The 26,505-nt window shown below is 36.6% G+C and overlaps 1 protein-coding gene across 5 annotated transcripts in view; it reads right to left on the reverse strand.

Moving 5' to 3' along the window:
• The window catches only part of KIF4A (kinesin family member 4A), a 119,338-nt gene that overhangs the window by 25,592 nt on the left and 67,241 nt on the right, over positions 1-26,505 (reverse strand). For all 5 annotated transcript variants that reach the window (XM_045538689.1, XM_045538690.1, XM_045538692.1 and 2 more), the window contains 9 exons: positions 25,561-25,619; positions 25,340-25,445; positions 20,759-20,815; positions 19,565-19,750; positions 12,843-12,946; positions 11,572-11,716; positions 10,702-10,812; positions 5,479-5,562; positions 4,919-5,032 (listed from right to left, as the gene is read on the reverse strand). In XM_045538689.1, coding sequence (XP_045394645.1) covers positions 4,919-5,032; positions 5,479-5,562; positions 10,702-10,812; positions 11,572-11,716; positions 12,843-12,946; positions 19,565-19,750; positions 20,759-20,815; positions 25,340-25,445; positions 25,561-25,619 — 966 coding nt within the window. The remainder of the gene's footprint in view (positions 1-4,918; positions 5,033-5,478; positions 5,563-10,701; positions 10,813-11,571; positions 11,717-12,842; positions 12,947-19,564; positions 19,751-20,758; positions 20,816-25,339; positions 25,446-25,560; positions 25,620-26,505) is intronic.

Genomic DNA, 26,505 nt, shown 5'->3' on the forward strand with positions numbered 1-26,505 from the left:
CACATGTTCCAATATGGAACAACACAGTTCAAGTTTGTTCCCTCTTCCACATGACAGCCTTTTATATATTTGAAGACAGCTTTCTTGTTTTCTCTGAATTGTCTTTTCTTTTTTTTTTTAATCTTCTTTGAGACACAGAGTCTTGCTCTGTTGCCCCAGCTAGAGTGCCATAGAGTCAGCCTAGCTCACAGCAACCTCAAGCTCCTGGGCTAAAGTGATCCTCCTGCTTTAGCCTCCCGAATAGCTGGGACTACAGGCATGTGCCACCACGCCTGGCTAATTTTTTTTCTATTTTTAGTTGTCTGGCAAATTTATTTCTATTTTTAGTAGAGAGAGGGTCTCACTCTTGCTCAGGCTAGTCTTGAACTCCTGAGCTCAAGTGATCCTCCCGCCTCAGCCTCCCAGAGTGCTAGGATTATAGGCATGAGATACCACGCCTGGCCTGAATTGTCTTTTCTTAAGGTTAATCAAAGGTTCCTTAAAACTTTCTTCCTCCATGAAAGACTCATAAGAGGGTACTTCCTCCAGAGGGTTTTAGTGTCAAAGATAAGCACAGCCTGGTTCATTTCTAGTTTAAAAAATGGGGAATATGTAATGACAAAATACCACTTGGCCTACTTTCTCTTTGCAAGGCAGGCTTTCGGATGATGATGAGATGCAAAAATTTTAAACAAAATTTTTTATTTTATGTATTATTGAATTTAACAATATATAAAAAGGATTATACATCATGATCAAATGAAATTTATTCAAGAAATGCAAGGCTGTTTCCACATTTGACCATCAATAAAAGTAATTTACCAAATCAAGAAAGTAGAGACAAAAAGTATTTGAAAAAATTTAACTACAGTTAACATCATAGCTAACAATGAAATACTGAATGTTTCCCTCTAAGATTAGAAAGAACAGAAGGATGTCTACTCTTACCATTCCTACTCAACATCATCTTGAAGGTCCTAGCCAATGCAATAGAGCAAGTAGAATAAATGAAAGACATACAGATTAGAAAGGAAGAAATAAATTGCATTTATAGACAGCATGATTGTCTACATAGAAAATCCCAAAGAATCTACAAAAAAGCTAGTAGTCCAGTAAAGTCATAAGATAAAAGTTAACATAGAAAAATAAATTGTATTTCTATATATCAGCAATGAACAACTGGATAAACAACTTTGCAGTTTCTTATAAAGTTAAGCATATACTTACCATATGACTCAGAAATCCCACACGTAGATATTTACCCAAGTGAAATAATTACTATTCATACAGAAACCTGTATGTGAAGTTTTCAATAGCAGTTTTATTCATAATTGCCAAAAAGTAGAACAAAAATTCCAATATATCCCTCAACAGGTGAATGAATAAACAAACTATGGTATGTCTATACAATGAAATACTACTGAACAAAAAAAAAGATGGCACAAATTACTGACACGCACAACATGAATGAATCTCAAATGCATATGCCAAGTGAAAGAAGCCATATTGTATGTTTCTATTTAGATGACACTTATAGAAAGGGAAAACAATAATGACAGAATATAGCTCAGTCTTTGCCAAGGGCCAGTGATATGGGAGGAGTTTGATTACAAAGTGGTATGGAGAATTTTTTGGGATAAATGAACTATTCTGTATCTTGATTGTTGCAGTGGTTACACAACTGTGTATGTTGTCAAAGCTCACAGAACTGTACAATAAAAGGGTAAATTTTACCATCTGTCAGTTATGTCTTAATAAATTGGGGAAAAAAATCAATTTCATTTGTCACACCAACAGACTAAAAACAAATAAACCAACTAACTTTAAGATTATCTAAATAGAAAAAAAAAAGGTTCTGAAAAAACCCAACCTCAAGTCATAATAAAAATTTTAGCAAACTAGGAATAAATAGGAACTTCTTCAACCTGATAAAGGACATATACAAAAATCTATAGCAAATATCATACTTTACAGGGAAAGACTGAATGCTTTCTCTCCAGGATTGAGAACAAAGCAAGGATGTAGTTTCTTACCTATTCTATTTAATATTGTACTGGAGGTCCTAGCAAGTGCCGTAAGGCAAGACAGAGGTTAAAAAAAAAGCACAGCATTGAAGAGAAAACATAAAATTGTCCCTATTTACAGATGGCATGATCATCTATATAGAAAATACTAAGGACTCTACAAAAAAGCTATGATAACCAACAAGTGTGTCCAAACAATTGGAAATGAAAAAAATACCATTTCCAATATCATAAAAATATAAAATACTTAGGGATATGTTTGAGAAAAGATATGCAACACTTGTGCACTAAAAACTAAAACACTGCTGAGAGAAATTAAAAACCCAAATAAATGGAGAGATGTACTGTATTTATAGATCTAGAGACTCAATATTCTTAAGATGTTAATACTCTTCAAATTGATCTATAAATTCGATGCAATCCTAATCAAACTCCCAGCAAGGTTTTTTGTAGATATTGACAAGCTGATTCTAAAATTTTTATGGAAATATAAAAAGACCCAGTTTTTCCAAAACAATTTTGAAAAAGAACAACTTTGGAGGACTTATATTGCCTGACTTCAGGACTTCTTATAAAGCAACTCTATTGAAGACATTTTGGCATTGGCATAAAAGTACACATGTAGATCAATGAAATAGAATCTAGAAATAGATCTATGATCATTTGATTTTGATAAAGGTTTCAAGTCAGAAGGAAGTATAGACCTAAATAAATGTAAAGCTTCAAAATACACAACTTTTAGAAGAAAACTTAGGAGGAAATCTTAGTGACCATGAGTTTGGCAAAGATTTCTTAAACAGTACACAAAACCATGAACTATAAAAGAAAAAATGTTAATAAATTGGATGGCAACAAAATAATAAAGCTTTGTTCTTCAAAAGACACTATTACAAATTTAAAAGGCAAGCCACAGCCCAGGAGAAAATACTTGCAAAACAGAAGTCCTCTGTTGGATATATCTAAAATATACAAAGAATTCTAATAAGAAAAAATCCAGGCGGGGTGCGGTGACTCACGCCTGTAATTCTAGCACTTTGGGAGGCTGAGGCAGGTGGATCGTTTGAGCTCGGGAGTTCGAGACCAGCCTGAGCAAGAACAAGACCACGTCTCTACTAAAAAAATAGGAATAAAGTAGCTGGACAACCAAAAAAAAAATATATATATGTATGTATATAACTAGCGGGGCATGGTGGTGCCTGCCTGTAGTCCCAACTACTCGGGAGGCTGAGGCAGAAGGATTGCTTGAGCCTAGGAATTTGAGATTGCTGTGACCTAGGCTGATGACATGTCACTCTAGCTCAGGCAATAGAGTGAGACTCTGTCTAAAAAAAAAAATCAAACAACTCAATTAAAAGATAGGTACAACAAACACTATTCTAGTGATGGACACCCCAAAAGTCCTCACTTAAGCATTATAAAAGGTATCCATGTAACAAAAACATTTGTACCTCCTTAATATATATTTTTCTGAGTCAGAGTTTTGCTCTGTCACCCTGATTAGAGTGCAGTGGTGTCCTCATAGCTCACTGTAACCTCCAACTCTGGGCTCAAGGGATCCTCCTGCCTCAGCCTCCCAAGTAGCTGGGACTACAGGCCTGCGCCACCATGACCAGCTAATTTTTCTATTTTTAGTAGAGACGGGGTCTTGCTCTTGCTCAGGCTAGTCTAGAACTCCAGGCCTCAGGCAATCCTCCTGCCTTGGCCTCCCAGAGTGCTGCTAGGATTACAGGCACGAGCCACTGTGCCTGGCCCCTTAATATTTTGAAATAAAAAAAGAGAAAGTATTAACAAGAAAAAAATACACAAAAAAGATGGGGGAAAACATTTGAACAGATACTTCACAAAAGAGAACATACATATGGCAAATAAGTACACGAAAAGATGCTCAACATCACTAGTCATTAGGCAATGAAATTAAAACCACAATGATGTACCACTACCCATCCACACAGAATAGCTAAAATTTAAAAGATGGATTATATTAAGTATTGGCAAGAATATGCAGCAACTAGAACCCTCATATATTGTTAGTAGGAATGTAAAATGGTACAGCCACTTTGGAAAACAGTTTGGCAGCTGCTTAAAAGTTAAAACACACACCTACCATACAAGAAAACCATCTACTCCTTGCTATCTACCCAAAAGAAATAAAAAGCATATGTCCATAAAAAGACTTGTACATAAAGGTTCAGTATCATATTTGTAGTAGCCCCAAACTGCAAACAACCCAAATGCCCATATCAACAGGTGAATGTATAAACAAATTATAGTATAGCCACACAATGAACGGGATGCCACTCAGCAATAAAAAGAAGTTATGATATATGCAACCACATGGATGAATCTCAAAATAATTGTGAATAAAATAAGCCAGAAAAATTATACTGTATGATTCCATTTTTATAAAATTCTAGAAAAATGAAAACAGATATATAGTGACAGAAAGAAGATTAATGGTTGCCTGGAACCTCTCAATGGTTCAACCATTGCCCAGAATGGGGAGTAGAGGGGTAGGCCAAGGAGGGGAGGGAGGGATAACAAAGGGATACAAAGAAAGTTTTGGTGATGATAGATATTGTCATTATCTTGATTGCAGTGATGATTTCATGGGCCCATATATGTGTCTAAATTCATCAGACTGTATGCTTTAAATATGTATAATTTATTATATGTCAATTATAACTCAATAAAGCTATTAAAAAAACATAACCGAACCTCAACAGGGGCAGGCTAGAAAGGATTCTATACTCTTGATCTTCAACAATAGTTCAAAGACATTCATGTCTTTAGGAAATAAGGCTTTCAGGTAGAACTTTAGATTTTGTAGTGTTTACTTCTAAACCAAAAAAAGCCATTTCCCACTTTTTCCTATTCCCAGTGTACACAAGAGAAATGGCAGTTCAAGTTGTCCATACCTTCACTCGAGCTGCAGTGCCTTCCATTCCACGGCTCTGAGTCTCTTTCCGCTTATCTGCCACCTCCCGTTGTTTCTGAAGAGCATCCTTGAGACGCTTGTTGGCAGCTGCTGCCTAAATAAAAGTGGCACATAGTAATTTTTTTTTTTTTTAGAGACAGGGTCTCATTTTGTCACCCAGCTAGAGTGCAGTGGCATGATCATAGCTCACTGTAACCTCAAACTCCTGGGTTCAAGTGATCCTCTCTTAGCCTCCCAAGTAGTTAGGTTATGACCACAGGTACATGCCACTGTACCTGACTAATTTTTTAAAAATTTTTTGTAGAGATGGGGTTTCGTTATGCTGCCCAGGCTGGTCTTGAACTCCTGGCCTCAAGTGATCCTCCTGCCTTGGCCTCCCAAAGTGCTAGGATTACAGGCGTGAGCTATTGCACCCAGCCTGCTAGTGAAGATTAGCATCCCTGGTTTCTTAGGAACTTGCTCATTTAAGGGATATTACTTTGCCAGCATCTGAGCCTGAAGATGACAATACACTTGACCCAGGAGATGGAATTTTCTTACCTCCTCAGTTTTACGTCTGAGCACATTGGATTGTTTCTGGAAGTTTCTTTCAAGTTTGAGCAGCTCATATTGCCTCTTACGGTCCTGACAAGAAAAAAGTCAGACCTTAATTGCTTCTCAGCTACCTAAAATAAAACCTTATACTACAACTAAGGAGTCTCTCAAGACATCCTTGATATATAAGGCTAAATACAATACAGTGAGCTGCCTTCATCTTCTCCTATCACAGTCAAGAACTGGTAGCTCTAGAAACAGTGCTTTTATGTAGAGGGGTGGTTGTTTTCCTCTTTGGCTTATTTCTGTGGCCAAATTCTTGAAGTCTTAGTCACAAGTTAATTGTTAGAAATAATGTCATAGAATGTGAGACCTGGGTGGAACCTTAAAGATCATCTAATGAATAGTCCCTTCCACATAGTTATTGATAAAGCTGAGACTCAAGTTGCCTCCAAAATAGACCAGTATTTCCCCCCCACAACCCTATCAGTCCATCCCATCATAAAACCAGGGTCTTTCCATCCCGAAGGTTATTCTCCTAAAAGCAACTTTGTCCCTTCAAATTAGCTGGCAAAAAGGAGAAAGCCTACCATATAGCCAACCACTTATAAAATTAAAGTAGCCTGCAGCTAAAGAAAAGGTTTTCCTTTTCTTTTCTTTCTTTTTTTTTTTTTTTTTGAGACAGAGTCTTGTTCTGTCACTCGGGCTAGAGTGCCATGGCATCAGTCTAGTTCACAGCAGCCTCAAACTCCTGGGCTCAAGCGATGCTCCTGTCTCAGCTTCCCAAGTAGCTGGGACTACAGGTGCGCACCACCACGCCTGGCTAATTTCTTTCTATTTTTAGTAGAGACAGGGTCTTGCTCTTGCTCAGGCTGGTCTCAAACTCCTGACCTCAAGCGATCCTCCCGCCTCGGCCTCCCAGAGTGCTAGAATTATAGGCATGAGCCACCACGCCCAGCCAAGAAGAGGTTTTTCATTCCTAAACAAAACCAAGTCATTACTGAATATATTCTCTCTGTCCAGAAATTAAAGATAAAGAACAAGAAATACTATGGGATATCACTTGTTTCAAATGAGCACACAATATTTAACTGCTTTGATTTCTTGGCCCCTTCCCTAGTCTATTAATCCAGTAGGCTCCTTCCAGATTCCCTTGTTCCTTATCCAATCTGGAATGCATGGTTACCCATTTTCATCATGTCTTTGCCAGCATAATAGGACAATTAATTTCATTCAACCAGTATAATATTAGTGGGCCATCTACCACATGCTAGGCACTATGCTAGGTGTCTGGGAGACAGAGATGAGCATGACATGGTTACTATTACAGAGATTGCTAGAGAATACAAACAACATGCAGTACAATTATAATAAAATATGATGTACCTTGATATGAGAAGTCAAGGGAATTAAAGAAACACAGCTAAGAGACTGAGTCCAGTGAAAAGAGAAAACCCAACACTCTCCTCACCACCAAACTTCTTGAAAGAAAGGTTTATGTTTAGTGCTTCCACTGGTCGTTATTGTTTACTCTATAATCCCCTTGTAAATAGTTCCTGCTATTGTCCTGGAATCTCCTATTTATTAAATTCAATGGTCTTTTTACAGTCTCTATCTTCTTTGCCTTCTCTCTCAGCATCATTAGCACTACTGATAACCTTCCCACACCATCCTAATTCTTTTTGTACCCTATAATCTTCATTGTCATCTTTTCATTTTCTTATACATGAAATAAAGAGATTCTCTTCTTAGCCTTCTTTTTCTATATATTTTCCCAACGTTTCAATTTTCACTTCTAGGCAGATGACTCTCTAATTGTTAAGTCCAGCCCAACCTCTCCCTTGAACTCTAAACCAACATCATCCAATATTTTTAGGTCTCTCTATCCCAAAGGTTATTCTCCTAAAAGCAACTTTGTCTCTTCAAACTGGCTGTTTCCTTTGACTTTCCAGTCTCTCAAAACCCTGAAGTAAACTTTTTGATGTTCTACATTCTTTTACATTTTTTCCAAAGGCAGGTTTTGCATTAATTATCATTAAAATCATTCAATAAACATTAATTGAGTGCCACTATATGCCAGTTGCTGTTCTAGCCATTGGGAACACATAAGTGAACAAAACCAAGATCCTTGTCAATGTGGAATATATATTCCTGTACAATGCAAAGTTATCATCACTTCATAGAGGTCATCCTTCTTCTTTTGTTTTTCTTAACAGTTTTATTGAAATATAATTCACATACCATACAATTTACCCATTTAAAGTACATGATTCAGGGGTTTTTGGTATATTCACAGAGTTGATATGACCATCATCATATTCAATTTAAAACATTTTTATTATTACAAAAAGAAATCTCACACCCTTTAGCTATCACCCCACCCCCAAAGCCCTAGACAACCACTAATCTATTTTTTGTCTCCATAGATTTGTCTATTCTGGACGTTTCATATAAATGTAATCCTATAATATGTGGTATTTTGTGACTGGCTTCTTTCACTTAGCATAATGTTTTCAAGGTTCATCAGTGTTGTATGTAGCATGTATCAGTGCTTCATTCCTTTCTATGGCTGAATAAAATTCCATTGCATGGATACACTACATTTTATTATTCCATTGATAAATGATCAGTTGATAGATGTTTGGGTTTTTCCAATTTTTGGCTATTATGAATACTGTTCTATAAACATCTGTGTACAGGTTTTTACATGACATGTTTTCATATCTTCCTGAGTAGACAGAACTAAGAGTGGGATTGCTGGATGATATGGTACCCTCTATGTTTTTATTTATCCCCTTGAAGAACTGCCCAACTGCTAAAGCAGCTGTACCATTTACACATCCCACCAGCAACGTATGAGGTTGCAATTTCTTCACATTCTTATCAACACTTATTACTACCTGTCTTTTTAATTATAGCCATCCCAGTGGGTATGAAATTATATCTCACTGTGGTTTTGATTTACTTTTCCCTGATGGCAAATGACACTGGGCACCTTCTCATGTGCTTATTGCTTTGCCCATTTGAAAACTGGGTTATCTTTTTTAATTTATAAAAGTTCTTTATATATTCTGGATATAAGACTCTTATCAGCTATGATTTATAAATATTTTCTCTGAATCTATGGATTGGCTATTCACTTTCTTGATAGCATTGTTTCTGATAAATAGGTATTCTTTCTTCTTTAAATGTTTGATAGAAATCACCAGTGAAGTCATCTGTGCCTGGGCTTTTCTTTGTGGTGAGTTTTTAAATTTACTAATTTAATCTTTTATTACGGGTCTACAAAGATTTTTCTCTTTCTTCTTGAGTCAGTTTTGGTAATCTTTGTCTTTCCAGGAATTTGTCTATTGCATCTAGGCAATCTAATTTGTTGGCATACAGTTGTTCATAGTCCCTTATAATCCTATCCTTATGCAAGACTGGTAGTGATAGTCCCTTTTTTATGCCTAATTTTAGTAATTTGGATTTTCTCTCTTTTTTCTTGTTAAGGCTACCTAAAGGTTTGTCAGTATTTGTTGATTGTTTCAAAGGACCAACTTTTATTTAGTTTCATTGATTTTCTCTATATTTTTACTCTTCTCTAATTAATTAATTTCCACCCCAATTTTTTACTATTTCCTTCCATCTACTAGCTATGGGTTTAGTTTGCTCTTCTTTTTTTCGGTGTTTTAAACAGAAGGCTAATTTATTGATTTGAGATCTTTCTTCTTCTTTTTTTTAATTGAGATGGAGTCTCACTATGTTGCCTAGGCTCGTCTTGAATTCCTAGGCTCAAGTGATCCTCCCATCTCAGCTTCTTGAGTAGCTGGGACTACAGGCACCCACCTTTCTTCATTTTTAATATAGGCATTTACAACTATAAAATTTCCTCTAAACACTGCTTTAGCTGCATTCCATAAGTTTTGGTATGTTGTGTCTTTGTTTTTATTCATCCCAAAGTATTATATTTTCTAATTTCCCCATGACTTCCTTTTGACTCATTATTTATTTAGGACTGTGTTGTTTAACTCCTCATATTTGTGAATTTTCAAAATTTCTTTCTGCTCTTGATCTCTAATTCCATTTCATTGTGGTTGGAGAGTAGACTTTGCATTGTTTCAATCCTTTTAAATTTAATGAGGCACTTTTTTGGCCTAGCCTAGAGAATGTTCCATGTGCACTTGGGAAGATTGTATATCCTGCTGTTGTTGGTTGGAGTATTCTATAGATATCTGTTAGGTCTAGTTTATAATCTAGCACAGTGTATAAAGTATAGACCAATAGTTCTTATGAACGTAGATGTGAAAATCCTCGGAATTATATTCTTGAAGTTTGCAACATCCTTGCTGATCTTGTGCCTAGTTGTTCTTGTCATTATTGAAAGTGAGGTATTAAAGTCTCCAAATATTACTGTTGATTTGTCTACTTCTTCATTTCTCTCAGTGTTTGCTTCATATACTTTAGTGCTCTGTTGTTAGGTGTATTTTCAGGCCCTTATGATCTTTCTGGATTATACAATATCTTCTTGTGTTCTGGCCTCTAGTTTCTCAATACTAAAGTTTGTTCTACATATTACTCCCAGATATATCTTTCTAAAGCATTATTTTGTTGATATCACTTTGTTTCTCAAAAACCTTAAAAGTCTTTATACTACTAACAAAATGAAGTTCAAACTTCTTGGATCTTCAATAATACAGCTTTAACTTGTCTTTCGTAGTGAATCTTTTGCTATACTCCATCCCAACTGGACCATTTGCCATTCCTTGAATACATCTATGAAGTTGTCATCTCTGTCTTTGCTCCCACCATTCCATCTATCTGGAATGCCCATACTTATTTCTATCAAAACCCTCCCTATTTATTATTCAGGGCCTATTCAGCTATCATCTTTTCACTCCAACTGGAAGTGGGCTTTCCTTTCTCTTACTTACTTTTGTATTTCATACTATTCTTAAAGTCCAGATCTTTTCATTCTTTGTAGTTGAGAAATCCATGCTTATGTCTTATCTTCCCCTTTAGACAAGGCATTCTTCAAGGGCAGAGCTCATATACTACTCATCTTTCTATTTCTCAAGGTACCTAGTGGATAGCACCTTGTACATAGTAGACATTTAATACAAAGCTGTTAAATTCATGAATATGGCACATTTTTGGAGACACCAGGTGTTTGAAGAGAAACATTAACATCATTAGTCAGCTCAGAGAAGGATTTATTAGCTAGGCCTTTGAGAAGCTTTAGTTACTTACTCTTTCTTTTAACTGCATTACTTCTTTGTCTTTTTGATGCTTCCACTGTCTAAACTTCTCAGAATCCTCTTTCATCTGACGCATTAACTGTACCCGCTGGTTTTTCATCATCTGTAAAAACAAAAACCAGTACAAGTATTAGTCATCTGCACTTTATTCTAGGCTGATGTGCAGATGCATAAACTTACCACTAAGAAGAGAGAAAAACCAAAGTTAGGCTGAGAAGGCCACCAAAAGATTTTCTGATTAGGCTTGTAACACCCCTTGCTATGTTTATACAGGGTTTCCAAGTATAAACTATACAAATGAACACTCTAAAGAAATAAAAGAAAAATGTACCTATAAGCTAAATCTAGCCCTAAATTCACTGTATATAAGTGAAATTTCAAGGAACTATCTACTAAGCCTCAAGGACAAATCCACCTAGCAACCATTGTATTCTAAAGGTTTCAGTACAAACCTGTAACCTGTAACCACCACTTTGTAGATTTTACAAATTATACATTCAATAACTGAGCATTTTCTCTAGGTGTCTGTCATCTTGCTACTACTTTATGAAATTATGCCACATGATCATAATTGTGATCAGGATATTAATATCACTACTAAATATGGAGACGCCTTTGTCTTTTGGTTTCAGAGAATCTAACATTAAACTCTGAATGTCAAAGCAAGGTTTCATTATTCAGATTCTAGATGACTACCAGCACGATGTTCTGCAAAACAGACATATGTGGAGACTCACACACTTGAAATAATTGCCCTGCCTACTACTTTCTCATCTGAAAACACGTCTGTAGTATAATTCTAAATGGAACACCTATGTTTGTAAATTCCAATGGGGTAAATGCAAGGATGAGAGTTTATTACCTGTATCTCCTGGTTCAGTTTGGAGACCGTATAGTCTGTGGATTCCTTCAGTTTCAGAAGTTTAGACTGTTCATTCAGTTTCTTCTTCAGATCATTCATTTGACCCTCCAGCTCCTGGAGACGTTTGCGGCGGCGCTCACTCAACCTAAACACAGATGCTGTAGAAGTGAAGACTGCCAGCGGCAAAGCCTGACTTCAAAAGATATAATACTAGACTTCTAGATTCACAACCCTGATATATATAAAATAGGTGACTAGTCACATAGCTATCTTAAAAAAAGGAATACCACCCAAACAACCCAAACTGCCTCAATAATAGGAGCTTAATACAAAGAGTAAAACAAATTTTTTTTGAGTATGCAACAACGTAACTGTCTCAATATATACCCCTAAACCTGTCCAAAGGATGGTTCTTTGAAGACATTTCACTTCACTTTAGCTCTAATGAATAATTCTGATGATCATAACACAATTTTGAGATATAAAGTAGACATCCAGCGTAACTTTTAGGAACATGAGCTTTAGACTCAACAGAGAGATAAAACAGAGTCACTGAGTGAAAAGAAGGTAGAATAGCCAATAAGGGAGAGGTCTGAAGGAGAGTAGGATGTTCTGGTTATCTGTCTTGCTTGGTATTATTCTTAACTGATGAGGGATGGCTAGATTGATTCTGAAATCTATAACCTGGACACTAATTCTATCCACAAGGTAATTTACCATTAGTGCAGGGACAAGAAAACAGCTGCTATCTAGTAGATCTGATAATCTTTGAAAATCCAGCTAAAATACTAACTTTTTACAGAGCCTTCTTTCATCATACCAGCCTGAATTGATATTTCTTGCCTCTGAACTCTTAACATAATTATTGCCCAAGAAATTTATTTGGCTACTAATCATGTGCTGTGTTGTGGCATTCTTTTACAGTCATCCTAAGAGTTTTTTTCTGAAATAGAGTCTCACTCTGTCACTCAGACTGGGGTGCAGTGGTGCAATCATAGCTCACTGAAACCTCCAACTCTTGGGCTTAAGTGATCCTTCTGTCTCAGCCTGTAGAGTAGCTAGGACTACAGACGTGCACCACCACAACCTGGCTAAATGAGATGTTATTTAAAATCTCAATTACTTAACTTTCCTTGTATTTAGGTCTCCTTTTGCACAACTAGGTTTAAACCCTTTGGGGGCAGTAAATGAGTCTTCTACTCCTCTATTCCCTCCAAAGCTCCTCACACATAGTAGGGACTTGAAATAACATTTATTGACTTTATTCTTACTTAGCTTGGTTGGCATCCTTCTTTGCTGTCTGAAGTTCAAGAACCAATTCTTCCTTTTCCTTTTGTAGATTGATGACATCTAGTTCTAGATTTTTAATGTTATCCTAGAAAGGTTATAGGTCAGAGAGAAAGAAGGCATTACTTGGCACAGGAAGAAAATTGTTTCAGCATTCCACATCTCAAAGAACTATGCATTAAATTTTACCACTTCAGTTGCACAATAAAATCATTTTTTCTTAATTTGATGGAGATTGAAGTTATATAGTAGGAAAAGTTTGGAATCCAAAAGCCTGCATTTGAATCTTGATTGTAACACTTACTATCTACATGTCTTCAGGAAAGACACTTTATCTCTTTTGGTCTTAGTTTCTATGCAGAAAACAGTTAATACAGCAGGCTTGAGAAAGCTGTCCTTAAAAAGTTCTACTTGTAAGGATGGCCCTTGGCTTGTGTCTGGCAACTCAGATTTTGGAAAGGTTCCCACCATTCCCTAACTGATGAGTGGCTTACAATGCCTAAACTGTATAAACAATATGATTTATCCTGAATTCCTATCTTCTTTCTGGGAGTCTAGAATTTTGGTATGTAGAAGGCAGAGAATAAATAACTATAGGACAGACGCCTGTGACAGCCCTGGACTTCTAGGCTCAGGGGAGCTTCTCTGGTAGACAACATTTCATACAGGCTGTAACAATCCACTACTGGAGGAATAAAGTGCTTCCTGTGACTCCACTGGGAGAAAATTCTTGGACGCTTGTACCTGATTTCCTCCAGACTTTGCCCAAGTGCTTTTCTTTTTGCTGATTTTTCTTTGTATCCTTTCACTATAATGAAACAACTGTGAGCACAACTATATGCTGAGTCCTGTGAGTCCTCCTAGTGAATCATCGGACCTAGGTGTAGTTTTAGGGACTCCTAAAAGTTTCCCTATGTATGTAAATAATTAACAATAACCCCAAATTCACAGGGTTGCTAGGAAGATCAAATAAGATAAAAAGGCAAAGATATTTTGTAAACTGTAAAAAGCTACATAAATATTCTCATATTCAGAACTTTCAAACTTATCTACTCAAGCAATTGCTACTCTGAATACATTTAGGAAACTGACTGAATGAGTGGTTGGCATCCAAGAAGATTACATGCAGGCCCTAGACCAGTATTGGACTGACAAAGAGAAGCAGAAGCAGGTTAGGTGGGGTATATCAGAGAAGCTTTCTAAATAGGTTAGAGCTGTTTTCTAGGCAATGAACTGAACTACTTCAGTATAACCAATGAAAATCAATCTCATTGCTTTATAGCTACCCTGCATATTTAAAATGGTCAATAACATGTGAGTGTGTGTATGTGTATATATATTTTCAGCTATATATATAATATAATAAATAATATAATATTAAATACTTATATTTATAATATAGACATATTCAATAATTTATATAAATATTATATACAATTATAATATATAACATTTATATTCAGCTATATACATCTAACTTCTAAAGTTTTTTTTGTAGAAACAGGGATCTTGTGATGTTGCCCAGGCTGGTCTTGAACTTCTGGCCTCAAGTGATCCTCCTGCCTCGACCTCCCAAAGTACTAGGATTACAGGCGTGAGCCACTGCATCTGGCCTTATATATTCTTTATATTTATTTTTAATTATAGAAGTAACATGAATATATTCTTGTAAAAAGTAATCTAGATAATACATATAAAGGCCAGGTCCCCTTGACTGCCTCACCCTTGTTAAAATTTCATTCCCCTCCCCAGAAGTAGCCACTGTTATAAGCTTGGTGCAGATTTTCTAGACATTTTTCTAGACATTTACATATTTTATATATGTATGTATATATATATCTGTGTGTATATATATAGTCATACATCACTTAACAATGGGTTCTGTGACCTAGCACTCTGGGAGGCCGAGGCAGGTGGATTGTTTGAGCTCAGGAGTTCAAGACCAGCCTGAGCAAGAGCGAGACCCCGTCTCTATTCAAAATAGAAAGAAATGATCTGGACAGCTAAAATTATATATATAGAAAAAAATTAGCCAGGCATGGTGGCACATGCCTGTAGTCCTAGCTACTCAGGAGGCTGAGGCAGAAGGATCGCTTAAGCCCAGGAGTTTGAGGTTGCTGTGAGCTAGGCTGACGCCATGGCACTCTAGCCCAGGCAACAGAGCGAGACTCTGTCTCAAAAACAAACAAACAAACAAACAAAAAAAAAAAACCAAAAAAAAAAAACAATGGGTTTTGTGAAATGCATTGTTGGACAATTCCATCATTATGCAAACATCATAGAGCATACTTACATAAACCTAGATGGTACAGCCTACTACATACCTAGGCTATATGGTATAGCCTGTTACCCTAGGCTACAAACCTGTACAGCATGGAACTGTATCGAATACTATAGGCAACTGTAACACAATGGTAAGTATTTGCGAATCTAGACATATCTAAACATAGAAAAGGTACAATAAAAATACAGTATTCTAATCTTATGGGACCACCATTGTATACACAATCTGTGATTGACTGAAATGTTGTCATTTGGTGCATGGTTGTATATTAAATACATGTATTATATATAATATACATTATATTATATAATGTCCAGAATATACAATAAATATATAAATAAATGATATATAGTATATATATGTGTGTATACCAATTTAAATGTGTGTTACACATAAATAGAATTATACTCTATGTATATATTATTCTGTAACTTGACTTTTTTTTTAGATTTCTTTATATCAGTGCCGATAAATCTGCCTCATTCTTTTTTTTGCCATAATGAAATATTCTTGTACATGCCTTCTATGCACATGTGCAAGGTTTTACAAGGGCAGAGAGAAGTGAAATTACAGGGTCATGAGGATACACATTTTTAATCTTAACAGATACTGCTAAATTGTCATCCAAAGTGGCTATTCCAATTTCCACTCTTGTCAGCTATATATGAGAGCACTTGTTTTCCCACACTCTTGTCAACATTTGATATTACTACACTTCAAAATTGTTACCAATCTGATGAGTGAAAAATCATATCTTTTCATTATATCAGTAAATTGTCTCACCAACTCCACAGAGGGGATTATTCAAATTTGAGTCCTGGTTTACTACAACTCATGGTAATCTTCATTAATTATAACCTATGCCTCTCCCAATTTTTCTATGGCAATTCTTCACAGCGATAGGAAAAATACTATTTAGAATTAAAAACTGCCTTTATTTCTTAAAAGAGAGAGGTGGAGATTTATATGTGATTAAAGGTAATGTTTACATTAAAAATTTATTTCTTCTCAAATTTTAGGTTTAGGAACTCAAATATATTTGATTCCAAGGAAAAAAGGACTAGATACCTTACTATAGCTCTAGCTCTAGCTCTAGCTCTAGCTCTAGCTCATTACTAGCACCTTCTTATGGGGTAAGGAATACAATGGGGGAACACATATCCCCATGTTTCTAGGCAAGAGTACAAAAGAGTACAGAAGAGTACAAATCAGCCTTACCACTAATCCTGTGTTTATCCTGGAAAAACCAAAATACATTTGATCTAAAAAAAGGCTGCACTGTATGTCCTGTTAGTGTGGACAACAGAGCTATATATTTAACTTGCTGCCTCCTGAAATCCCACTAAAATGAACCAAAATGGACGTATAAATCAGTAAGAATTAAGAGAGGAGAGCAGTTGAGAGATATCAACAGACTTTTGCAAGAGGAAAACAGCTGGATAAGTGGTAACTGACTTCCAGAGTAGAAAAAGCTAAAACAGAACTCCTACAGGATGAATGCCAAGAAGAAGCAAGCCCATTTGTACCACAGAACCACCGAGGGGAGAAGCTTCCTTTCCGGAGAGGCTGAGCCTAACAGATTGGACTTACAGACATCAAACACAGCTAAAGGCAAGGATGATAGGGACTGAATAAAAGTCTGCATATGACTAGAGAGACTCCAACTCCCTTATTTTCTCTGGGTTACCTGAATGATGACATATCATCACTCTGCCCACACAACTCCAGGGAGTAGAATAAAAGATTTCTTTATTGGAAACTGACTAGCCCAAGAGAAATCCATGCATACAGAACTTCCTGGGCTTTTAGTGCCTCACTCTTAAATATGAATAGACATCCAAGGAATTACTAGAAATTTGAAGAAAGCATCTTACATGAAAGACAGACCAAAACAAACATTAGAGAAAGGAAATTTGGAGGATACAGAGGGAAGGAAGGGAGAAAACCTTGACAAAATTTAATTCCTATCCTTAGAGATGGGCAGTGCATCCATAGAAAAAAAGAATAGACATCTATAAAAATAAAGGAACAATTATACGATCAAAAAGAGATCTTGAAAATTAATAGGCAAATAAAATAATTCACCAGGAATAGAAAGAAATCTCCCATAGAATGGAAGAAAAAGACAAAGAAATAGAAATTAGAAAGAAGATAAGGCCGGGCATGGTGGCTCACACCTGTAATCCTAGCCCTCTGGGAGGCTGAGGTGGGAGTGAGGATCACTTTAGCTCAGGAGTTAGAGACCAGCCTGAGCAAGAGAGAGATGCCATCTCTACCAAAATCGAAGAAATTAGCTGGGCGTGGTGGCTCACGCCTGTAGTCCCAGCTACTTGGGAAGCTGAGGCAGGAGGATCACTTGAGCCCAGGAGTTGGAAGTTGCAGTGAGCTGCGATGACACCACGGCACTCTAGCCAGGGCAACAGAGCAAGACTCTGTCTCAAAAAAAAAAAAAAAAAAAAAAGAAGATAAGAAAAGCAGAACATCTAAGAGATAAATTTCTAGATTGGAGGACCTACCAAGCACCAAGCACAATAAATGAGAAAAGATCCATACCAAGGCACATCACTGAGAAATTAAATAACACTTGAGGACAAAGAAATGATCCTGACAGTTTCCAGAGGAAAAAGAAAATATAAGTCAAATACAAAGAATCAGGAATCATAATGGACTTCTCAACAGCAACCCATAGAAAACAATGGAGCAAGGCCTTCAACATTATGAAGAAAAACCATTTCCACAGAATTCTAAACCCAAACAAACTAACAAGTGTAAGGATGAAAATAAAAGCTATTTTCAGACAAGCAAAGCTTTCAAACATTTTCCTTTCATATATGTGTTCTCAGAAAGCTATTGGGGTTGTACTCTACAAAAGCAAAAGGGTATGGCAAAAAGGACGAAGACGTGAAATCTGTTTCAACACACAGAGGAGAAGTGAAGTAAATTCCCAGGATGACTGATGGCTGGGCAGGAGGCCCAGAGGAAGCAGACTAGGACAGAAGATTCCAAGAGGGTTGTTTTCAAGAAAGAAATGGATTGATAAATCATCTGGTATGTTTGACCATAATAAGAGGAGTTTTTATAGTTTTGTCAAGAAGTTTGGTGATAAAATTGATAGGTACATAGAACACTAAATAAATTAGAAAATGAGATTATTAACTCCAGAAAATAAAAAAGCTGTACAAGATAGGAAATGTAATCATATTATACTATGTGGCTCAATTTTAAAACATATTTATATAATCAGAAGAATTTAAACACTAAATATTCATTTAATCAAAAAGTATTACATAATCATTTTGAAAGATGGAGATAAGGCAGTGTGCATAGGTAAGACAGCTATATTCTCATCTTCCACAGTATGAAGTCAATAATACTATCTAAAAATTTTAAATTAACATAATTATATTGCCAATTCTCATCTAGAAATATGAAGGTAAATGTCAGAAGAAACAGCTTAAAGAACTTAAAGTACTATATTAGCATAAGGAATAGGTGAGAAGGTGGTAGGGCAGGACTGCTTTTATTTTTCTGCATATTGTAGTATTTGACTTTCAAAATTATATACATGCATTTGTGTGACATAAATAATTAAATTTAAAAAAAATTAAACAAGACTGTGAAAATAAGAAGGGGAAAAAATTCTATTGGCAACTCAATTATTATTTTGGAAGCAACTTCTACCCTAGAGGAAAAAACATGGTGAAAGTAAAATATGAGAAATACTTTTCTAGTTTTTACTCTGAAAATGTAGGGTACCTGGTGGCAAAAAAAGCACGAGTACTATAGCTATTTCTCAATACAAACATATAGTACTTTGGGGTGGTAGAATATAGCTAGACAGGAAAGCAATCCACCCTTCCTTCTACCATCCATCTTAGCATCACTATGTCTGTGATCACAGACAACCAGTGAGAAACACTGGGCTACAAGGGAAAATAAGGTCTGGAGAAAGGGCCATTTCTTGTGGGTAACCTGAAAGCCAAAGACTTGCCTTAAATAAAGACCTGATTATTAATTAGCAAGGGCCACTTAGAATCACCATTAGAAAAAAGTTTTAGCCATTTGGCAAGTCATGTGATATCCACTAGTCTTACCCAGACCATCTACTAAAAGATGTGCCTTTTTAAGAATCCAAGCATAGTTATTAGAACACAATTTTTCTATAAGTGGGGACCAAGTTTATTATAACATTAAAAAACTACTAAATACCTGTGGTATAAGGTAAGGCATTAGATTAAATGGAACAAAATTACAGTTTCCCTATCCTGAATGTATCCTTTTTTAAACCAATGATGCAACTCCAGTTGTACTATGCACATTTTGTTGTCTTTTCGTCATCAAAAATGGTGTGCTTGTTTTCTTCCCATTTAGTTAAAGAGAGATGGTAGACATGAACAAATACTGCCCTAGAAAATAGTTCACCTGGTACTGGAACTGAATGGGCTGTAGTTGGTTGTCATTCTGAGTCATCTTCCTAGCTAGGGCCTCTTTCAGTGCAAGGGATTTATTCAACTCAATCAGCTCCTTAGACATTTGAGCTTGACGGAGAGCATGCTGAGTGGTGAATTCATCAGAAGACCTGCTGGTCTCTGGACCGGTTACCACTTGCTGGAAAAAATAAGAATAATGATTTGTAAGAGAAATAAGCAAATGGAGTTCCTTAGGCACTATTTCATCAAGTCTGATAGCCACTTCTCCATTAGCAATATCTGTTTAGTCAGAACTGGGGCTTCTCATACAACATTTGCTTTAAACATCTGAAATAAATTGAGCTAGCCTATTTCCCTGCTCTCATAAGCACCTTATTTCTTATATACTTTAATAGACTATTTTAGAGCAAACTAAGTTTCTTGCTCTTTCCTTTATTGATCTGGTCAACATTCCTTACTTTTGCCTCATTCCAAGGGGTCCTTAGAAGAGAGAAGGTCCTGGAAATGGCACTTTAGAAATGGTGGAAATGGAGAAAAGGCTTCATTTATTCTTATACAGCTGACCGCTAGTGCCTGATCTAGTATCTTCCTTCTTTCAGAATATGAAAACTACCAACATATATTCATTTCAGGGAGGAAAGGCTGTCTAAAGCAAACCATTGCCCAGCCTTTCATTTTGACTTTATAACCTTTAGTCAACATCTATTAATAATACATTGTATCTATTCTTGCGATCTGAACACTCCAAATATTTTTCTTGATTCTTTTAGCCCTCGATCATCCCAGCTACATAAAAGTATGTTGAGAAAAAAAACTCTTCCATTTTTCCTCTAATGCTTTTTTGACTTTGCCATAATTTCCTAATTTCTTTTCCTCATTTTAACTTGCTGGACAGTTGATGCAGAATACTAACATCTAATAAGAAATCAGTAAGCTAGATTGCAAATATGGAACATTACACCCCTGAGAAGTCCTGCCACCCATTACCAGTTACACTATTAGACATAGAGCCTATTCAAGTTAGGGATTTTATGAAGCTGAGATTTACACTAAAGATTTTTAGATTTCCAGGGCATTCTATGGAGGATAGTAACAATCATAGGTTCTCTTCTTCAGTCGAGCGATAAATTACAGGAAATGGCACAGTTAGAGCTCCCAGTTCTACACAAAGGGGCCAATTACTTACAGTTTCTGGTTCCACTGTAGTATCAATGGCTGCAGCCATGCAAGCAACAGTTTCATCCTGCAGTAACAAATGTTTTGGTTTAGGGAAAGATTCCGAAGTAAAGCTTACTAGTGGATTTTATATTGGTTATTTATTTTTTTTCAAATGTATACAGAGACCACTTAAGGCATTGGACCCATTCTGTAGTCAAAGAAATCCAAACAGCCACATGTTTCCATTTCTCACCTCCTCAAGAGTCTTTCTTTTCCACAAAGGGCAATTGTGTAGTTTTTGTAAAAAATAAGGCCTTGTGGCAACTGACATATTTCTTACACTCCTCCTGCTCTGCCAGAGATCACTGGGCCAGAATGAAACATTTGGCCATTCTAACAGGCCAAAGTTTAACCCATTTTATGGACTCTACTCTTTCTTTTTATGCTTCTACCACTAAGTTTACCTCTACTAATGTACAAGTCTAGCTAGTTCTTATGGGCATGCCATTCTAAGAACAGACATATCAAATAATGACAATGCATCAGAAAACTGAATAGAATGAGGCCTATTTTTGATTTTTAAGTCAGTCAAGTTGGCAAGATATTCCTCTACAAGGAAATAAATGCCTTAGGTGGATACTCCAGAAAAAATGTGCTCATGTACCGTAGCCTCTGTCTCTCACGTAGGTAAGAACTGATCATATGCAGCTACTCCAGGTAGTGGTTACTAGGAGGGAAAGGGTAAGTACTAATTCCCTCCCAGAGAACAGCAAATTCTTTTTTGGGGGCATGGAACAACAACCACCTAGAAGGGAAATCTAAAACTACTAATTAGGACTAATTTGTTTACAGACTATCATATGAGCAAGCTCTGTTCTCACCACTGGAATTTAGGCTTTATGTGGCATTGTAATATATGTATTACCACTTCTGTTTAAGTGATTCTTCAAAGCCCTGGGAAGAAAGGATTATTTCCAGGTAGTCATGTGATTAAGGAGGTCATAGGTGAAAGAGCTATTAGCTCAATAGCAAACAAAGATTTAGGGTTAGCACATGGAGTCTCTATACCAGTCCTATGAAACATTACATAGTTTTTGGAACTTGAATCTTAATACCTTTAAGGAGTGAAAAGGCCCTTAGTAAGTGCTCTTTGTAAAGCATTTTCCTTATTCTGCCCAGAAACTTCCAATCAGTGAGGCTCAAAGAGAACTCAAAAGAAGTTTCAGTATACCCACATCCTTTCCCATGATGATTTACAGTACTGGTGATTCTCCAAGTGCAGGACATAACTAAATCCTTCTTTAAAAGCAGCACATCAATCTATTATAGGTTAATGGTTACCTTTTCCTCTCTCCCATGTTTCAATTTTCAGTATAAGGACTAGTTATAGGCCTATCCTAGATTATTAAGGTCTATAACCTTGGCTTTTGGAGACTTTTTCTAGTACCTTCCAGAGGGTCAGGATCAAAGTAGATAGGTTAATCCTTGAAGAAGATACGTTGATATTGTGAGTTCACTTTTGGCTTTTGGCCCAGTGAAATTTCACAATGCTAAGGTTTAAGCTTAGGGCTATGGTAACATGATCTGTATGAACATGGCAGGATTCTGCCTTCATCATCCTACATGTAAATATGTAACAGTGGGATTTATTTCAATCTCACAGCCCTCTTTTCCCCAATTCTAAGGCTACAATTGAGAACCTCTTATAGGTAAAAGACATGATTTGATAAAGTTGATGGTCAGGGGAATAAGGAAAGGGTACATTGCACTACATTAACCAGCAATACCCTTCAGGATGAAGTTTGTGCTTGTAGGCTATAGGTAATATCATCACTGGGCATGCAAAATGCTTTTTATGAAATTGTTCTTGGAGGAGGTGATATGAACAAAAAAATTATTTGGTTTTGTGGGAACTGAAAGGACTGCATGAATTTCCTCACAGGTAACTGCAACAAGGAGGTTAGCTTGAATTATATTTTAAAGGAAGAAATGGTACAGTTTAGCACTTAAAGCCCCAGGAGGAATATTCAAGAACAATGGTTCCCTTCATAATGGAAAAAGGGGGGTGTTCACCCATCACTTAAAATAAAAATAGTTTTAATCCAGAATGAAGGGCACAAGCACTTACATTTGAAACCTTTTGCTTTCACTGTAGTGAGTCTTAAGAAAAGCCACAGGATACATTGTTGTATATTTCAAAAAAAAAAAAATATGTAGCTGGGAGGGTCTCTAAATAATAGATGTGGAGAACTCTGATTCAAGAGTCCAGCAGGAGCCCTGGATAAAAAGGTTTACTCTGCCTAACTATGACAGTGGATGGAATCCAGGAACTTTATCAGCTTGTGGCAATCTTTAGCACTCTCCTACTGCATGTGCCAAGTGCATTTAGTGGCAGACATAGCGATTCTACAGAGTTCCTCTGAGCCAGCCACCACTAGCAACTTCCTCTACAGGCACACCAGGCACCAGTCATATTGCCAGATCCTCACTGAGGATGCTTTATCTTATTTTATTAATTTCGTTCCACAGGTTTCCTTCTTCTTTCCCATATGACTCAAAGCCCCAGAAATAAGGTGGTATGAAATCCTCTAAGATTGGTGTGATGGCCATGAACAATGGTGGGTACTCTAGGTCACTATTTTCTGAGCTTGTTTTGGCTCCAGTAGGCTTCTGCAGCCTAGATTATCTTAATTCTGAAACAGTGTACACAAGGTTTCATATATCCAATGTTTTAGCTATATCTTAGTGGAATTATAAATGGTGAAATTTAACCTCACGATAGCCATACTCTAGCATGTACTTTATACTTCAGCCATATTGAAGTTCTTACCATTTGCTAAACTTTCATACCTCTTTACTTCTACACATACCTTTGCCTCTACATATAGACTACCCATTCCGTTTTGCCTGCATGGCAAACTCCTGTTCATTTTCAGGACTCAGTTTCTTCTATGATGCCTTCCTGAACTTTCTCAAGTAACAATCACTGCTTCCTTTGTGCTCCCACTGCACTCTGCTTATATTGTTAATGAAAAAGAATTAAAACAGACATGAGAAAGGGTTCCCAGTTTTCCTTGCCTTCAACCCTAACCCATTTTTCCTTTCCCTCTCTTTCTTGACACCCCTCCCACCTATGAACCCTGACCAACTGACAAACTACAAGACTTGGAAGAGCAACTCTTGGAAAATAATGACAGTTATTAGGATAGGATTGCACCAATATGTTCCTGAGGAAGAGGTATAAAAACTGGAACAATCTCCAACTAAAAGTTTCACAGCAAAAACTGTTACCTGAGCCAAACCACAAGGGCACACATCCCTTTCTCCTCACCCTATAAAACTCTAATCCTGCTTCAACTTGGGAAGTTACCTGGAGTTCAGGTGCTCCCTGAATGCATCAGCTGAATAATGCATTTAACCCCCATTTGAGTCACTTAAATTATTTCCTTTTGACAGTAATACAGCACTTAGCAAGGTCAAACAGCTAGTAAGTGGCAGAACTGGCTTCAAACCAGTGTCTGTCTGCCTGTATAGCCCAGGTTCTCAATTACTGTGCCCTGTTCGTTAGATAAATGAACTGTCATCCTGGACTGCTCATGACAGTTTTAATACAGCACCACTTATTCTATAATACTGCCTAATAGTCTTTCAGGAGTTTACTCATTTAATTTCTTAGAGCTAGCTATCATAACCCTTCCCCCCCCAACAATATTGTATGGCACTTTTTTTCAGTTACTCTTTAAGAATAAATCTATGTGTGGATAATTTTGTGACATATTACTGACAACTCTAGAAACCATTGGGGAAGTCCAGGTTTGGGAGACTCATGGTTTTAATAAAATTAAAACCTCTACCCAAGAGCTAGGAGTTAGTACCAGGCATTTATATACATATCAGTGCTGCAAAATAACAAACAAGAGAGTGTAGATGGAACAAAATCAACCATAACCTCTTAACACAGTATGTTATAGCATGATTTCAATTAACAAAAAGCATATATGCCTAAGGACTAAGAGAAGAAACACCAAAAAATGAAAATGGATTTTTAAGGGTGGTGGGATTGTGAGAATTTTTCTTCTGGGAAAAACAAATAACCCTATCCCCAAAATACACCCATAACTACTATAATAATTCTAAAAATAAATAAAAATAAAAACTTACGGTAGAACGATCATTCAAACGTACTTATTATTGGTTATAAAAGTGAGCTATGGTATTTCCTCGTTGCTCTAAGCTATCTGTCAGAACTCAGCTCATTTAAAATTGGTACCTGATGGTACAAGGCCTCTTATTAAGTTAGCCTACACTGAGAGAACAGCAAATCAATGACTGTTGCTCTTGCTACCTTGGCAATTTTGCGCTGCTATGTTGTTGCTTTTGGTATTTGATTAGAATATTAAAATACAAATGTGCCATTGCATATGTAACTTATAAGTGTTTTGATTTGGCCAACTTAATATTCAGATCATATCCAGTGATCCATGACCTCTGTCCTCAAGCAGCTCACAATCTATTGTTTCAGTAAGAGGCAGAGTTAGAAAGGCTTGTATGCATCAACAGAAACAAATGAAAGTGATATGCCTATTGACATTGCCCCTACTTGGCTTACCGATAACTGGGTAATCAATTGCTGTAGGCTACAAATCATCTCTACATTTTCTTTTAATTCTTGGTCTTCCAAAATCTCCACTAGCTTTTGAAGATCCACTTTGCAGCTGAAAATTCAAGCAAAAAGAACTCAAGGGTTAATCATACTGCAAAGGCCACAGGATCCATGATTATATACTAAGGTGGTATAGGTCATTAACAAATATCTGGTAGGCAACTTACGCTGCATGCTGCCTGAGCTCTTCTAGCTTGGTACTCATTTTTTCATTCGCTTGCTCTGTCTGCAACAAAGACACAGGAGATCATCAGTGGCAGTGCCTCACAGCCTCACCTAGTAATGCTCTCTCTCCTACTCCTATGGATTAAAACCTAGGTAGAGAGGCTGCCTTTGCTGTAATAGAGGATTTAGTGAGCTTTGGTTATTTAGTGAGAAATGTGTTTTTTAACAGAGTCATGGAAATTAGCCCTTCAGTCAACATGAGCTACTAAAAATAGCATCCAAGCAGCTGGGTTTTATGCTTGCCATGAAGCTCAGACTATGAGGTGGAGTGTGAAGCCTTAATTCCATAGAGAACTTTGCAACTAGGGGAAAAAGCAGTACTTCCTGGCATGCTACTCCCTGCTGTTTGCAAAAAAATCACTTACTTTAAACTGCCTCCTACACTACACTGTTCCCTAGCCCCAGCATAAGGGCATTTAAAACATAAAAGAGCCTCACACTAAATTTGAGCTGAGATTTTTTTTTTAAAGTTACACTATCTGATATGGTAGGCTAGTTTTAGCAAAAGACAGCAAGAAAAAGGGTAAGGCACAAGAATGATGGTAGAGAAAGAGGAAATGGCAGAAGGCAGCTACATTTTGGGGAGTGACTGATATTTTCAGTTTTATTTCAATCACAGTATCTGTAACATGCTGGATGTTATAACAGATTTGGGAAGAATAGTTTATATAGGACAAAAATGTGCTTGTTATGAAGTTATGACAGGATATCAAACAATAAGCCTATCAGGCAGCCATTGTAACAATCTTAAAGGTCATATGGGTATGTGGCTAGAATAACAAGTACTGTCTGTCAGCTACACTCACATACATGTGAAAACACGGCTTCTAGAGTTACTTGAAAGGCATAAAATATAACACTGGAGACAGAAAACTGTATATAAAAAT

This window comes from Lemur catta, chromosome X (assembly GCF_020740605.2).
Source record: "Lemur catta isolate mLemCat1 chromosome X, mLemCat1.pri, whole genome shotgun sequence".
Classification (NCBI taxonomy): Eukaryota; Metazoa; Chordata; class Mammalia; order Primates; family Lemuridae; genus Lemur; species Lemur catta.